Raw genomic sequence first — 16,190 nt, 5'->3', positions numbered from 1 at the left:
TCGACCACAACACTCAAAAAAACATATTTTAGTTGATTTAAAAAAAAATGTTTATTGAGCTCTAAGACCTCCTTTCCTTTATTTTTAAAAAAGAAATTGAACCTTAGAAGTTGCATAGTAGTATTTTTTTATGCTTAGCTTCTGCAGGTGGTCTTAATCCTGCGGGTCCTATAACTGCATCTCTCAAAACCCTGCGGGGCTACCCAATACCCAATATAACCTAACCTAAACAACCCTAGAGTAATAAACAAAAATCTAGAAAATATTCCCCCCTGTTTTTCGATTTCTTCAAAAATAAGGGAATTGCTCGACAAAGTACTCTTTTAAAAAGCGCCACATTATAAAACTATAATAAATATTTAAAAAAAAACTTTAACACAGAAAAAATATTATTTATAATCAAATATAACTTTTTTAACTGTGGTAATGGGAGGGATCCCTCTCAAAGCCTTTTAAAATATGGGTTAAACTATAGGTTAGGGTAAAATGTACAATGTTAGAGAGATAACTTGTAACTGACCTAAATCAATATTTTATTATCTTTTTATACTAAAAGTTTAAAAGCACTTCTTAATTAAATTATCAAGAAAAGATAAAGAGACGCAATCAAGACCTAGAGTAGGAATAGGTAATTATAGTATAATAGACAGCTTTCCGCGAATTGTAAAACGATAAATTATAAGATTATTTCCGGTTTTCCGAGGTTGTTTGCGAGGGTCCAAAGTCTTATGATAACACAACTGGTATTACTTATATGATTTTATATTAATATTCATGGAAAATTGTGTAAAATACGATTACCTAGATTACCTCGTACGGGCGGGATTACAGTCCAGGACCTTTTCGACTTAGTGTACTGTCTAGGTCCTGGTCCAGAAATCCAGGAGAACTAAGGATGACTGGTACGCACCCTTCTCTGTCCAAACACCCAAGGATATTAGGTTTAAGTAACATCCAACAGACAACCAACTCTCTGTGATGCACGACCTTTGTCTGAGAAGTCCCAACTGTGCATGGTAACGAGTTGCGCCTGTTTTGGGCATTCCCCCTACTCTAACTATTTATGTCGCGCATCTGACATAGCAGCAGTAGGAACCATTTTTAACGTCTTTAGTTATGACGCGGTGTCGGCCCGAGATTCGAACCTATCACCTTCCCGACGACGAGCGGATGCGCTACGTGTTGAGCCACGGTCGCGGGTAAAATACGATACTATATGTACATGATTTTGCAGATGGTTGAGAACCGGTTCTGATCCAGCGGATATTAATAGGTTTCGATGCAATACTGGATATTTTTTAATGCTACACGCTGCCTTTCTATTATGTTTTTATTTAAAGATTGTTGAATCCAACAATATTACTACTTATAGTGATGCTTTGTACTCCAGGAACTTTGTCTAAAAAAACTCATTAAAGGTAAAATAAATGTTTTTAAAATAAAATTTAAACTGTAATAAACCTGCTGTTTCTTTAGATAAACTTTTATTTACAAAGCTTTTTTTTCATTTACTTTTTATCAAAAATTATTTGTCTACAAAAAGTTAATGATTTGATATCTTGTACTTTTTATAGGGTACATAATTTTCTTTTTGTTTTATTTACACTAAATAATTATGACGTGAATTGTCTAAAACGTTGTAACATTTGTCCACTTTTTGTTGATTCTTTATTTTTCTTTCTTTGTCTATAAATATGTAACGCTGATTCTACAGAAGGCAATACGCATTGAATTTAAAGCATAACAACATTAGGGGGGGGGGGGGACAAGAAAGGCATACCATCAAATTTATATTTCAAAGGAAGTGTTGACACTCCAGCCCCTCTACCGCACGCCACTGCTCTAGCTAATATATTTTTGATGATTATATTGACCAATATTAATTAAGTGCACGTTTTTTACGTTAAAATATTAAAGTACACGTTTTTATCTGCCTACGTAAATACTTTTTACAGGCCATTTTAGTTTTATCTTTTGTACAATTTTTGACTTTATAGATTTAGAATTGAGAAAATTGCAAATTGTATGTACATATTTTAATATAATAATCTTCAATAAAAAAGATTTAAATAATGAGGTTTAGTATGCTTTAAAAAAATCTTTTTTAATTAGCAGCATGCTAATTACAATGACATTAGCTACTTAGATGTAAACCAATCTTTAGATAAACAAACCTCTACATACATTTTTGTTTTGTTTCTTTGGGTGTAGTTCCTTTCGTGGCAACGCCCCTTAAGGGGCGATTCTTCATATTTTCACAGTAGCTTTTCTCCAATTTCTAGCCCAAGCGATGTGCTCTAACCTTGCGGGGCCAATAACCTAACCCTGCGGGGCAATCACCTAACCCAATATAACCTAACCCACCTAAAATAACCTATGAAAAAGCCATTTTAAAAATACGACGAATCGCCCCTTAAGGGGCTTTGCCACGAAAGGGACTATACCCGTTTCTTGTTTTTAAATTTTTACAAAAATATGAACAGCTGTATTTTTGCCGGTTGTAGAAATGCCACATACCCATATCAATTAAGGATACCCTTCTTAACTACATTACGTTTAAAATAAGATTGAAATTTATCAACTTCTTCTCTGAGGTAAAAAAATGGATTTATCAGGCTTATTATTAATGCTACTTTGTGTTTAAAGCAAAACATGAATTAAAATGTGATCTATAATTATTTAGGCACCTTTTTAAATTTTCTGTGTTATTGATGGATCCGATTCAAAATGTAGATATATTAATATCCAAATATGATACATTAACAGCATAAGCTTTAACTCGCCTACTTAAAAAATCAATAGTACAAAAAATCTAATTTTCTTATCACTAAAAAAACAATACATTTATATAATTCAAATAATTTATTGAAATAAATAGATAAATAAATAAATACAATTAAATAATTTTTCATAATTTTAACAAAAAAAAATAGGATAAAAGGGGGTAACTAGGATAGGTTGGATTTTAAAAATCTATATAATAAATTAGAAACAGTTTTATTTTGGTTATAAATGCCCATGAGACTAGCATGAAAAAATAGTGTTTTCTTTGATATAAATTAAACATATAAAAATAACTTTTTAGCATTAAAATTCTAGCAATGAATTCAACTAAGACCTTAAAAAAAATCTTCACTTTGAAAACTACACTATTACAAATATATTCCAACTTTTATCACAATAGAAAAAAAATCATTTTGCTCTAGACTAAAAGTTTAGTTAATTAAAGTTCCTAACAAAATTTAAGTTTTTTTTTATTGGAGAAAATATGTCAATGTAAAAAAAGATCAAATGCATGGGAATAATTTGTACAGTATACCTACTAAAATATTAAAAGATGTAATGAATGAGAGGATGGACTAATAACCTCTGTTAAAGTTTCTAGCAGGACCTCTGTGGGGACGGGGTCGGGAACGCCTAAGGTTAGGTAATATAAGGATAAGTTTATAATCAAGTAAACTAAAATAAAACATTCTAAAATAGGAGAAAAAGAACAATGGCTAATAAATAAATCAGTACTCTCCCTCAATTTGCCTATCAAACACTGACCCCTTTGAATAATTTTTGAACAATTTTAAAACAAGAGGAGAGAAGAAAGTCTTTTTCCTCTACCCAAACCCTGAGGGCTTATACATGCGGGGCTAACCAGTACACAATATAGCCCACCCTAACATGACCTAGAGTAAAAAACAAAGAAATGAGAAACCCCCTCTTATTTTCAATCTAAAGATATCTAAAGGGTTAAGACTATGGCTGACAAATTTATGTTCAATGATGATACATAAAATTGCCCCTTCTGTAGTTTTAGTGGTTGAAACGCTTGGACACTCAACTAAATGAACCAACCAATGAAAATTCAATAAAAGTCCCCGAGGTTGTTAAGCCAACGAATGAATAAACGTTATTATAAGACACTGGGGACTAGTGTAATAAACTGCCCAATGTCCCATTACTCTTTGTATCCTTATGGTCCTGCCTTTGCTGGGAGGATTGTTGGGGACGTCGTTGTTGTTGTTGTAGCCTTGCAGGTCGCACTTGCTGTTGCTGTTGGTCCGCAGTTCTAGTCAGGGCCAGCACTCGCCCGGTTCTTGGGGCTCCATAGAAGGTCTAAACAGAAAATCATGAAATATCTAATCGAAAGAAGTCCTGGCTAATTATTTTGGAGGGTGGGTAAAATTTTCAATATGTAGGAATATTTGAAATTTAAGAGGGGGTATTCACCGCTTTAAAAAGGGCTTGAAACAATAATTTACTATCCCTCGACATTAATTTCGAATATCTTATACATCGCATCGATACTTCCATTATAGATTTTTTAAAGCTAGAGCTAAAAGATAGTTTGAAGATTGGTTCAATGGTCAATAATGTTCTCTCAAATATATATACTATACTATATAATAGTATACTAGCGGCTACGCCCCTAGAAGCCTCTAGGGGCACTTAAGGTAGGAGGGGGAAAAGTCGACCTCATCCCATTTTAAATATGAGTTTCAAAAGAGTAAAAAAAATATTTTTTTGGGGAGAGGGGGGTAAAGACACCCTCCGCAAAATTAGTTTAAAACCTTCCCAGGACCTATAAGAAGCTTTACTGTAAAGGAGAACAATATCGGTTCAGCGGTTAGAGAGATCCTTCGGGACAAACAAAAGACGCTTACTACTTTATATAATAGGATTTAAAAGATGAAAGCTTTTTTAAAAGCTAGAATTATCGAGAAAAGATTAAGTTATATTGGTTACTAAAAATTGTGTATCATTTTTTAAATAAATTATAAATTATAGATATAGTAGTTTTTATTGCTTAAAACCCTACATTAAACCTACCCCTAAACATCAATTTGTATTCATACCGAATAGTAGCATTACAAAGTTTTAGGTATCATTTCTTCACATGGGGTTTACAATAACAAGAACAATTCTATTCTTAAATGTTATACAACGCGGAAATAATTATATAAGAAATATTAGTGGTTTCCCTCATAGTGGCTAGTAGAGCTCAGAAACTCCGTACCCTATTTAAGATAAATTGAAAAAGAGATGGGTAGTATTTAACAACAAAGTCCAGTTTTGTTGGTTTACCAGGTTTAAGTACTAGTTATGCCCAAAAGGAACTGCAGGTATTTTAAGCAGGTTAATGGCACCTTCTTGAAGCTTAAATAAACTAGCCATTCCCTCTTTTCGTTATCTGTTTATGTGCATTTTGATACTTTAATTTGAAGCAGCAAAATACTTAATTGTAATCAACTTATGTTTCTATATTTTGTAAACATTGCAAAAATCAAGGAAAATTTGGTCAATTAGATTTAGCCAAAATCAAGATTTGACTTTTGGACGCACTTACAATCGTTTATTACCTAACTACAGAGTAGCTGCGGTTCTAAAATGGGCAGTTTTAGGATGATTTGGATGATTTTTATTCACCAATAGTTGAATATTTAGAATCATCTTAGGGCTATTATAAAAAGTATTCATACAAAAATTACAAAAAATCAAAAATGTATAGGAATGGTAAAATATACGTGAATGGCGGCTACACCCCTAGAGACCTATGGCGGCACGTTAAAACTTTTTCTTTGCCAGTGAAGGCCTCTATGTACAAAATGGTACTCTTGTAAGATGGGAAGCCCCATAAGTCATACAGCTGAGGCATCTAGCGACAAAATATTTTTTTTTTATATTTCTTTTATTGGTTCGATTTCTCTTAGAGGATGGTGGTACCCTCCCCCAAAATAGTTATAAACCAACCAAGGACCTACTAGAAGGTAATTGTGAAGGAGAACGATATCCTGTTACTTGTTAAGGATGATTACTTTAAATTTCTTACTTTTAGCCGATTTTTAAATCCTTTAATTAAATCTAAATCTTTTTAAAAATTTGATTTTTTATTTTGTGTTGCTTTGTTGGCACAACTACAACTTTTTAAAAATATCATAAAAGCTGTAGGATACAAATATAAATGTAATTTTTATGAATTTAAAAAAAGTTTACATGTATATGTGTTACTATTTTATGCATTTAATTTGATATTCCAACTTTATAGTTTTTATTTAAACTAAATAGTAAGTTTTTCTAAGTAAAGAAAAAAAATGTTATTATTATTATTATTATTATAAATTATTTCTCTTGGAAGGGTGGAGATGCACTCCCAAAAAACAGTTATAAGCCTTCCCTGGACCTCTAAGAACCATATCGGTCCAACATTTAGTGAGATCTGTCGGTACTGTTATATAAGGTTTAACCTGTGGCTCTTCAGCTGGTACTGGAAGTATCTCCTCGAGGACAGCCTCAGTCTCTGCTCCGTTGGCATCCACCGGGGCTCCGTAGAAGCTCATGGGGGCCTTCACCTCGGGGGGCACCATCTCATCTTTGATCTTAAACAAACAAGGATAGGAAATTTTCAGGAATTTAGGGACTTAATTATGAATAAACAAGCCAAATCCTAAATACAGTGAATATCGGATTTATTTTCAAATCTTTGATTTGGTATTAGACTATAAAAGTTGGAAAGATTTTTAATCAATATAATAGATTTGAAATCTGCATAAAATTTTAAGGATTTTTTATAAAATTAGTTTTTTATATAATTCTTTATTTAAAGGCGCAAATACAAATTAAGTTAAATAATTTTGAGATCTGTGATTGGTGGATTGAAAACTATCTGCGCTCTGATTGGAGAAGCTTAAGTGACGTACATCATTCAACCAATTAGAGCGTAGGTAGTTTCCAATCCAGCTATCCTATTGGTCAAAATTTATTAACTTAAATCGTATTTGCGCCTTTAAATAAAGAATTATATAAAAAACGAATTTTATAAAAAATCCTTAAAATTTTATGCAGATTTCAAATCTATTATATTGATTAAAAATCTTTAAAACTTTTATAGTCTATTTGGTATACTTATCTTTTTGGGTCTAGAGATAAAAAGGTACTGATGATATATCATATCAATAATCAAAAGCATAGTTTGTTATCAGTGATCACCAAGGTATTTTGATTAAAAAGCACCAGATTACCTCTTGTGTAGGTTGGGCCAGAGACTCATCAACACCCCCGGGTGCTCCATAGAAGTTGTCAGGGGCAATTGCGGGCTCCAGGAGGCCTGGAGTCCGGGAAGTGGCAGGCTGCAGAGGCAACAGGATGGGGTCCACAGGAGCGGGCACTGGGTCTACTGGAGCAATGATGGGATCTACAGGAGCCTGAGACAAAATCAGAATATAGTTCAGATAAAAATAAAATGAATAATACTATTGTAGTTTAAAATTTAATAAAAAAGCTGTTTCTTTTAAAAGTCGAGGACTTAAACCAGACCCCCATTCCCTCTTATTATCGAATAGATTGAAAATATATAAAGTGAAGTTGTTTTCTGGTGTTAATTAGGCTAAGTTAGATTAAGCAATATTGGATAAAGAGAAAAATTAATACATTCCTTTCTTTGTTATCTTATTTAAGAAAGAAGGGGTATCTGTGCTTGCTAAGCACTTTGAGAGAAAACATCAAATTTATTTTCTACCTGGATGGGATCAACTGGAGCAGGAGCTGGAGAAAACTGGCTCACCTGTTCAACAGTATCCTAAAATGTTAAAATTTAACTAAGAAAGATTCTACAGGGTACGCCTTTGATGGGCAACAAGGGGAAACTTATAGAGACCCTGTTTCTTTTACATATGAATTAGTAAATCTTCGTTATATTTAAAAAAAAAAGCTTTATATTTTATTTTATTAATCATTTGATGCTAGCAGCACTTAAAAGAAAATAATACTTTTAATCAGAGGATTGGGAGGGACTTATTCGTTGGGATAAAACCTTGATACTCTTAACAAATCTTGATTGGTTGGTTCTAACTTTTGAAATAACCTCAAATGATTGTCAATTGTCCGAACCCTTAAAAGCCATGTATGACTTGCAGTAAAGCCAGAAATATTTACCTTTGTGATAACAGCGCCAGGATTGCCATAGCTGGAGGTTGGAGCATCAGTCTCAGGGGCAGGATCTTCAATAATGGTGTTGTAGTCCTCATAGGATGGTTCATAAGGATTGTCGTCACCAGTAATATCAATATATTCAGGCTCATTTTGTGGTGGCTGAAAAAATAATATTTTAGATTTTGGGAGTAGGAATCAATAATAGTGTTGTCATCCTCATAGAATGGTTCATAAGGATTGTTGTCACCAGTAATATCAATATATTCAGGCTCATTTAGAGGTGGCTGAAAAAAAATAAAATTGTATATTATTTTTGAGGGGAAGAATCAATAATAGTGTTGTCATCCTCATAGAATGGTTCATAAGGATTGTTGTCACCAGTAATATCAATATATTCAGGCTCATTTAGAGGTGGCTGAAAATAATGACATATTAGATTGGGGATTAAGAAATAATAACTGCACTGTTATTTAATACTTATAGGATGGTTTATAATGATTATTGTCTTCGGTGATGATGTCAAATTATTCAGGCCTATTTTGAAATAAAAGATAAAAATGGCATATAAGATTTGAGAATAGTTATTTATCGCATCGTATTATTGATAACTTTCTGCGGATATTAAAATGAAATATTAAAAGATTAAGACCAGTTTTGTTAGCCCCGAGGGGCCGAAGGCTAAAGCTAACAAAACTGGTTTTAAATTTATGATTTTTATTTTAATATTCGTGGATAATTCTCTGTAATTCGATGAAATACATTATTTTTTATTATGGCTGAGAAGTGTTGTCAATGTCAATGAGGCTTTAAAAAACTTAGTGTCGAATTTGATAAATTATTATTTATAAAAAAAATTAAATGCATTACTTTTGTATTACTAGTTTGAATGATGCAAAAGTGACAAGGTAATACGGTAAAATTGAAAGCATTCAATGGACACCAATTTAATTTAATGTCAAAATGCATTAAATTTTACCCAATTTGACCTTAATTTGAATGTTCCCTGATAAACATAAAAATAATGTTGAATCAAAATATCGGAAGGCTAATATTATTTCCAGTGTGGCTTCAAACTCGATTCATATATGGATATCTACTGGATTTGCATATCAAAACTGGTTTTTATCATTTTTCATTTTAAAATCCTTGGAAAACTGAAAGAACAATTACCAAATGAGATTTTGGCAGATGATTTATCGATATGCTGCGGTGTTGTCTATTTCTGCTTTTAAACATTAAATTGTTGATATAATTAGGGCACTAAAGCTTAACAGGGTTTGGTTGCTAGGCGGTCAGTTTATTTGTGCTCATTCATCATATTTTACGGAATATGACTCAAGTATCTCTGTCGCATTTTTAGTTCAAAGTGTATTTTTTTTATAAACATCCAAAAAACGCTATCTTCTTCGATGGCTCAAAATATGGCTTTAGGTTTGAAACAAGTAGTGTTTAAACCGTTCGACCAATAATTTTAATCTCCAGGTGAGTAATTTTGTTTTTTCATAATGTATGTAAATTTATTGTTCTTTGTCTTAACCTTTAAGATTTCTGATTTTTTTTTCTGAATATGAACTAAAACAATTTTGTTCAAAAGTAAGGCAACTTTTCTCTAGAAATATAATTGATTTGTTACACAATGATAAAGTTTAGGGATTTTAAGCGACAAGACAGTGAGTTATTAACTGTTATACAATATACATCCCCGATGATGACAAACAAAATTATACTTTAATATCTCAAAGCTATTGGTTAAAAACTACCTAAACGAATATGAAAACGTGGTTATAAAACTTAGGATACCTGTGTAATAATTTACAGTCTCCTCCCTTTCTGGATAATAAACATTAGAATCAAGTATAATCAAATGTTAAATGAAGAACTACTCTATAATAGGTGTACAGTTCCAGGACAAACGCAGGAGTCCCAAACGTCGGAGTGGACAAACGCAGGAGTGTTAAAATATTAATTTAAGTAAGTTTTTCTATACAATTTAGGTTAGGTTAAAATATGAATATACAATTAAGCCCCCTGCATGGGATCGGCATTTAAAATCATAAAATATCGTTTAGAATAGGTTAGGTTAGGTTAAGTGTCCACTCTTGCGTTTGTCCACTCCGACGTTTGGGACTCCTGTGTTTGTCTTTTACGACGTTTGGGACTCCTGCGTTTGTCCTAGGACCGGTGTAGATATATATTCAAGTGCATTCACCTGATAAAAAGTAACTTAAAGTGCTTTATCTTTCAATACAATACAAAAACAATTTTTACTCTACATTAAAAAATCATTAAATCGAAAAAAAATAAAAAGGTCTTCAATAGTAATACTTTTGAATGATAATGAGTTGATGGTGGGTACTAGAGTAGGCCTTATTTTTCGATAATTTTTTTTCGATTATTATAGAGATGCTAATAGCTTTCTTATAACAAACTAGCGGCTTCGCCCCTAGCCTCTAGGGGCTTTGATAAGGTGATAAAAAAAATAAGGTGAAATGCGTAAAAGGACCAGGGAAATCTTCACCAAAAAAAAGGACCAAGGAAATCTTCTGCAAAAAAAAAAAAAAAAATGGGGGGGGATTTATTTTTTGTGTGGGTTGGGGGTGTCCCACCCCTCAAGAAAATAGCCTAAAACCACCACAGGACCAGTAGGTATATACCCTGAAGAGTAGAATCCAATCGGTTCAGTGGTTACCGAGATCTTAAGCTTCAGACGGACGGACGGACGGACAGACGGATAGACATCACTCTACTTTGTATTATAGATTATTGAAAATTTTGTTCTCAGACGAACAGACGGAAAGACATTATATATGTCAGAATCTTTGTATTTAGAAATTTGATAGGCAATTTTCCAGCATGGCTTCGAAACCAATTAATATCCACTGGATTATAACCGGTTCTCAGCAATACTGAAAAATAATATATAGCATCGTATTACAGACAAGTTGCCACGAATATAAAAATACAAATAATAAAATTAATACCATACCTGTTTTGTTTGTCTGAACCTTAAAACTGGTTTCAATTCTATAATTTTTCATTTTAATATACCCAAAAAGCTGTTTATGATACAAGGCAATATATAACTATTATCAAATCTTTTAAGGAAAGGTTTCGTGATTTTTACACCAAAAATATTCTAAAAATAAAATAAGGAAAGCAAAGCAATAACATGTAAATTTTTGAAATTGTGCATGAGCAAGGGAGAGAGGGGAAAGCAATACAGATCTCAAAGAATGTTTGAATGGGTGTTTATTGGAATCAACGAGGTTTTTTTTAACATAATATCTATTTATATATATATATATATTTCTTTAATAGAAACTTTTATATTTTCAAAATGTTAATAGTTCTAATAAAGAAACATATCCTATAATTTTTGGTAACAAATTATCATTTAATTAGAATATTGGTTTCTAGTCTATATGTCATTTATGGCCACTTTGATACAATGACATATAGTCGAAAATATGCTTTTTATGGTAAAAATGACGTCATACTGGCCTACCATTGGCCAATGAAAATGTATACTGGCAAGCCATTGGTAATTTAGTTTGTGTTTAGTAACTTGTATTTTATGACGTCATTTTTTTTATAGGCAATATAAGAACTTAAGTTTATTTAGTGTAGCCATTTGAGTGATCTTTAGAATTATTCTAAATCATTTATTTTTCTTGTTGATTTTTTTGCTGTTGAAAAATTTGTGTGATACTTGACCTCAACAGTACATGATACATTTAAATATCCTGGTCACTTAGTTTTAAAAGCGAGGCATTGCTATATTTAGGATGTGTCCGTCTGTACGTTAGTAACGGGAAGCACGTAATGTCGTAAATTGAATAGTCCTATTGACTTGAAACCTCTTGTATGTTAAAAAAGTGATAGAAAGTGATATTTTAAGAAACTTTGTTTTTGTCATTGTTTTCAGTTGCTTTGACATTAAATTTTGATATGACAGTTTTGTTATTTGTGATTCCTTGGACAATAAGGCAGTTTGTTATTCGTATTTCATTAGCATATATTACATTAAATAAAGTGCAGGAGAGGCAAATTAAAGCAGCTTCGCAGTTTAATTGTGATTTACATGGTTTTTTTGAATTTAGGTTTCTAATTAATAATTTTTGTTTCTATATTTCTATTTAATGTTTATTTTTCCGATTGTCTGAGTTATAAAGCTTCGGCTTTACGAGTTTTGATAAGATTTTAAACTTTTGAGTGTTCATTCAATAAATATAAAATTTTTTGATTGTTCTTTTTATTTTAATAGTCAATTTTAGTTTATTTAATTCAACTGAGTAAACGTTGATAAATTTAGATTTATATAAGATATGTTTGGTAATGTTTTAAAAATCCCGATGTAGATGTCAGAAAACAACACTCCAAAGATATTTTCAATTATAATATTTATAATTGCCATGTAATCGACACAAACAAATGAAACCATACTCATAGGTTAACTTTGGCTTGAATAGGCTATATTTTGCTGGTATCATAGACGTCCAAGGGGGGGGGGAGTAAAGGGGTGATTACCCCCCAAAAAATTTTGGATTTTCAATTCCCCCCCCCCCCAAAAAATGCCTCTATAAAATAAAGATTAACCCCCCCCCCCAAAAAAAAAAATGAGCTTAGGGGTGCCGTAGGCACCCCCAAAATTTTTATTTTCAAAATTCAACCCTTTCAAATAATAAAGCTTGGACGCCCCTGGCTGGTATATTCCATTCGCATGCACTGAATAGTTCATACATACAGTATACCTTATTACAACTTATAAAAATACATTCAACTTAAAAATAAAATAAATAACACTTTATTGAATTTTCCTTCGCTTAAATCTAAAATAAAGACAACAGACTGAGTAAACGTTGATAAATTTAGATTTATATAAGATATGTTTGGTAATGTTTTAAAAATCCCGATGTAGATGTCAGAAAACAACACTCCAAAGATATTTTCAATTATAATATTTATAATTGCCATGTAATCGACACAAACAAATGAAACCATACTCATAGGTTAACTTTGGCTTGAATAGGCTATATTTTGCTGGTATCATAGACGTCCAAGGGGGGGGGGAGTAAAGGGGTGATTACCCCCCAAAAAATTTTGGATTTTCAATTCCCCCCCCCCCCAAAAAATGCCTCTATAAAATAAAGATTAACCCCCCCCCCAAAAAAAAAAATGAGCTTAGGGGTGCCGTAGGCACCCCCAAAATTTTTATTTTCAAAATTCAACCCTTTCAAATAATAAAGCTTGGACGCCCCTGGCTGGTATATTCCATTCGCATGCACTGAATAGTTCATACATACAGTATACCTTATTACAACTTATAAAAATACATTCAACTTAAAAATAAAATAAATAACACTTTATTGAATTTTCCTTCGCTTAAATCTAAAATAAAGACAACAGACATAGCAAAAATCTATTAATTTTTCTTTAATTGATAAAACATCTTTTAGTGTAGTCTGATATATACTTCTGCATTAAATCAAAAGGAAAAATTACTGCTAAAAATTTGATGTTCTTCGTATATTGGTTAACGTTAATTAAATTCCAAAGTTTTAACAATTTTGAAATGCATAGGACATTTAATTACCTGAACATCAGCTGGGAAATCCAGATCTGGAGAGAATGTGCTGCCCTCGTATCTGTCAGGACTCAGAACAGAGAAATCCTCTTGGGGGCCGGTAGCTATATCAATGTCACCTAGAAAGGAAATCTTTTAAAATTTATCTTGTTATACTGCCAGATTGCGTCCCCCTAGAATCTAGGGGGTCTGTATGAAAAGAAAAAAGAAGAGATGGTGCAAAAATAGCCTATAGCAATCCAAAGGCTTAAATGTAAAGATAAAATAGCCTAAAACCATCATATATGAATCTACCCAACAAAGGAGAACTCTATCTATTTGTACTTATTGTAATCCTATTATTCAAACCCTACAGTCTTAGATATTTGTATGAAGTTTCTTAGGCTAAAATCAAAGTTCTCAGAAATGCTGGTTCTATTGAGTTGTTCTTCTCAGTAGATAAATCTTTTATGTCTCTGAAATTATACCTGTAGGTCTTGTAGGAGCGGGTGTCTGGCTGGGAACTGGATCAACGGCGGCACTGGGAGCATTGATAGGAGCGCGGGGAGTAGCGGCAGGAGAGGGAGCAGGAGCTGCGGGGTTGCCTGTAGGGCTGGAGGGACCAAGAGGAGCACCAATAGCATTGCTCTCATCATAAGATTCACCTAAAGAATGAAATTTGATTGGAGAATTAGCAATAGATCCTCTTAACCTTAGGCAAGCATGACCAAGCTCTACTTTTTGTTGAGGGGTTTATGAAAAATCTCTATATGTAAGCGTAATTTTTTATGTGGGGTTGTTTAAATCTAACATATTTCCAAAATCTTTGGAAAATTTCAGGAAGCCTAACCCTGCGGGGCCCTAACCTGGAGCGGGGGCAGTAGGATCCAGACACCATTTGGTCATCAAGGGTTTTTTGGCGGGCACAGGATTTGTGAACTTCAGGTGGCAAGCCTCCTAAAATATAAACATATAACAAAAATAATCAAAAGCCCCGTAAAAAATAATATTTGAATAAGCTAATGTATTTCATATTTTCATTTGTATCTTTTCATTGTTGATATAATTACAGCACAAAATTAGGTTTTCCCTCAAAACGCCTGTCGGGCTACTAAATATATTATCTAACCTATCTATACGGGGTGCTATCCCTGTGAGACTCTTATAACCTTTACTTTACCTAACCTAACAAAAACTAAACACAAAAAATACAAAAAAAAACATTAGTGGTCCAGATGCAATATGATTCAATTCGCCCCAAAACAAGTGAACCCACCTTGGGAACAATAGTGCATTCGTGTTGGGGAACCAGCTTGGGAACCAGTTTTGTGGTGAACCTGCAGATTTTCTCCGGGTTGAGGTCACACACCTCCTCAGGTAGGTCAACCAGAGAGGTGACAACCTTACTGTGACACTCCTCCTCTCCCTCCTCGAATGTGCAACCCTTTCCACAAACCTAGAGTAGGATTTTTTTTTATGAAACACTGTGTACTTCCATGGGAGGAGAGAATATTGGCCTGTAAATTGCACTGTATCCATGTTTTATAATCTTTTTCCTTAGCTGAAAACTTTGGGTACTTTTATTGAATTTTTATTTGATGGTTCAAAAATATTAGTGTTCAAACTTTTCAACCAATAATTAAAATCTACAGAAGATGTAATTTTTATCAAGTTGTATTGCTTTTTTGCAAGTTAACCAAGCCAGTTAAAATGGCCTTCTGTCGGAATGAATCAAATGAATAGTGGTAAAATTAGGGTTGGGCCGGATATCCGGTCTGGCCGGTTATCCGGCCGGATACCGGATATTAAAACTATCCGGTTACATGATATTTGGCTGATTTTTGACGTCGGATATCCGGTTATCCGGCCGGATATCCGGTAAATTGCCGGATATCGAACGTTGGCCAGATATCCGGCCGGAACCGGATATCCGGCATTATAAATCAGCTGGATTTCTGGTATCTGGTATTTTAAAATTTACCTCAATTGGGAGCTTTTCACACTGTGAATCACTTACAAACTTGCCTTAAAATAATACACTATTAGTATTATAGATAGATTTCCACGGATTTCAACTATAAGATTGAAACCCTTTTTGTTAGCTCCGGGGGGCCGAAGGCCCGGGCTAACAAATCTACTTTTAATTTTATGGTTTTTATTTTGGTATATGTGAAAAATTGTCTGTAGTACGATGCTATACATAGTTTTTTAGATTTAGAAATGGTATACAAATTTACTGCTTTAAAAATCTGTAACATTTTAAAAATAAGCTGCTATTCGCCCGTAGTTAAACTAAATTAAATTTTTTAATTTTCAGTGTAATGTTTAAATAGATACAGAAACCAATGGAGTTGGAGTAGAATATACGTGGATATTATGACAAGGGAAAAATTGTCGTCAATTTAGGTTGTTAACATGGTCATCATACATTGGTCAGCTCGTTAGTCCAGTAGCAGGGGAGCGGATGGGGTAAAGGGTTTTTTATTATTTTAGCCAGCTACAAGTTTCACTTTATTAGAGTAAATGATAATCTGGAGTAAGATCCAAGTAATTAAAAATCCATTTAGTCGATCACCGAAAATATGGAATTCCTGAATTAGAATTACCTGGCTGTTTCTCAACATATTTGTTAGTGCAGGAAGATTCGAAAACAGTTTTACAGATCTCCTCGCCCTCGCCGTTGCAAACCTAACAAGAAGCAGCTTAT

At 33.0% G+C, this 16,190-nt stretch overlaps 1 protein-coding gene across 1 annotated transcript in view; it reads right to left on the bottom strand.

Moving 5' to 3' along the window:
* Window positions 1–2,843: 2,843 nt before the first annotated feature.
* LOC145326080 (uncharacterized) overlaps window positions 2,844–16,190 on the bottom strand; it is a 74,456-nt gene continuing 61,109 nt past the window's right edge. The window contains exons 6-17 of the mRNA XM_080169183.1: window positions 16,090–16,171; window positions 15,465–15,508; window positions 14,760–14,939; window positions 14,350–14,440; window positions 13,972–14,148; window positions 13,514–13,623; window positions 7,924–8,079; window positions 7,508–7,567; window positions 7,011–7,193; window positions 6,237–6,368; window positions 3,977–4,107; window positions 2,844–3,417 (exon numbers count right to left, since the gene is read on the bottom strand). Coding sequence (XP_080025309.1) covers window positions 3,360–3,417; window positions 3,977–4,107; window positions 6,237–6,368; window positions 7,011–7,193; window positions 7,508–7,567; window positions 7,924–8,079; window positions 13,514–13,623; window positions 13,972–14,148; window positions 14,350–14,440; window positions 14,760–14,939; window positions 15,465–15,508; window positions 16,090–16,171 — 1,404 coding nt within the window. The 3' untranslated portion in view covers window positions 2,844–3,359. The remainder of the gene's footprint in view (window positions 3,418–3,976; window positions 4,108–6,236; window positions 6,369–7,010; window positions 7,194–7,507; window positions 7,568–7,923; window positions 8,080–13,513; window positions 13,624–13,971; window positions 14,149–14,349; window positions 14,441–14,759; window positions 14,940–15,464; window positions 15,509–16,089; window positions 16,172–16,190) is intronic.

This window comes from Acartia tonsa, chromosome 8 (assembly GCF_053477335.1).
Source record: "Acartia tonsa isolate MP-2025a chromosome 8, ASM5347733v1, whole genome shotgun sequence".
Taxonomy (NCBI): domain Eukaryota; kingdom Metazoa; phylum Arthropoda; class Copepoda; order Calanoida; family Acartiidae; genus Acartia; species Acartia tonsa.
This window is presented reverse-complemented; position numbering and strand designations above follow the sequence as displayed.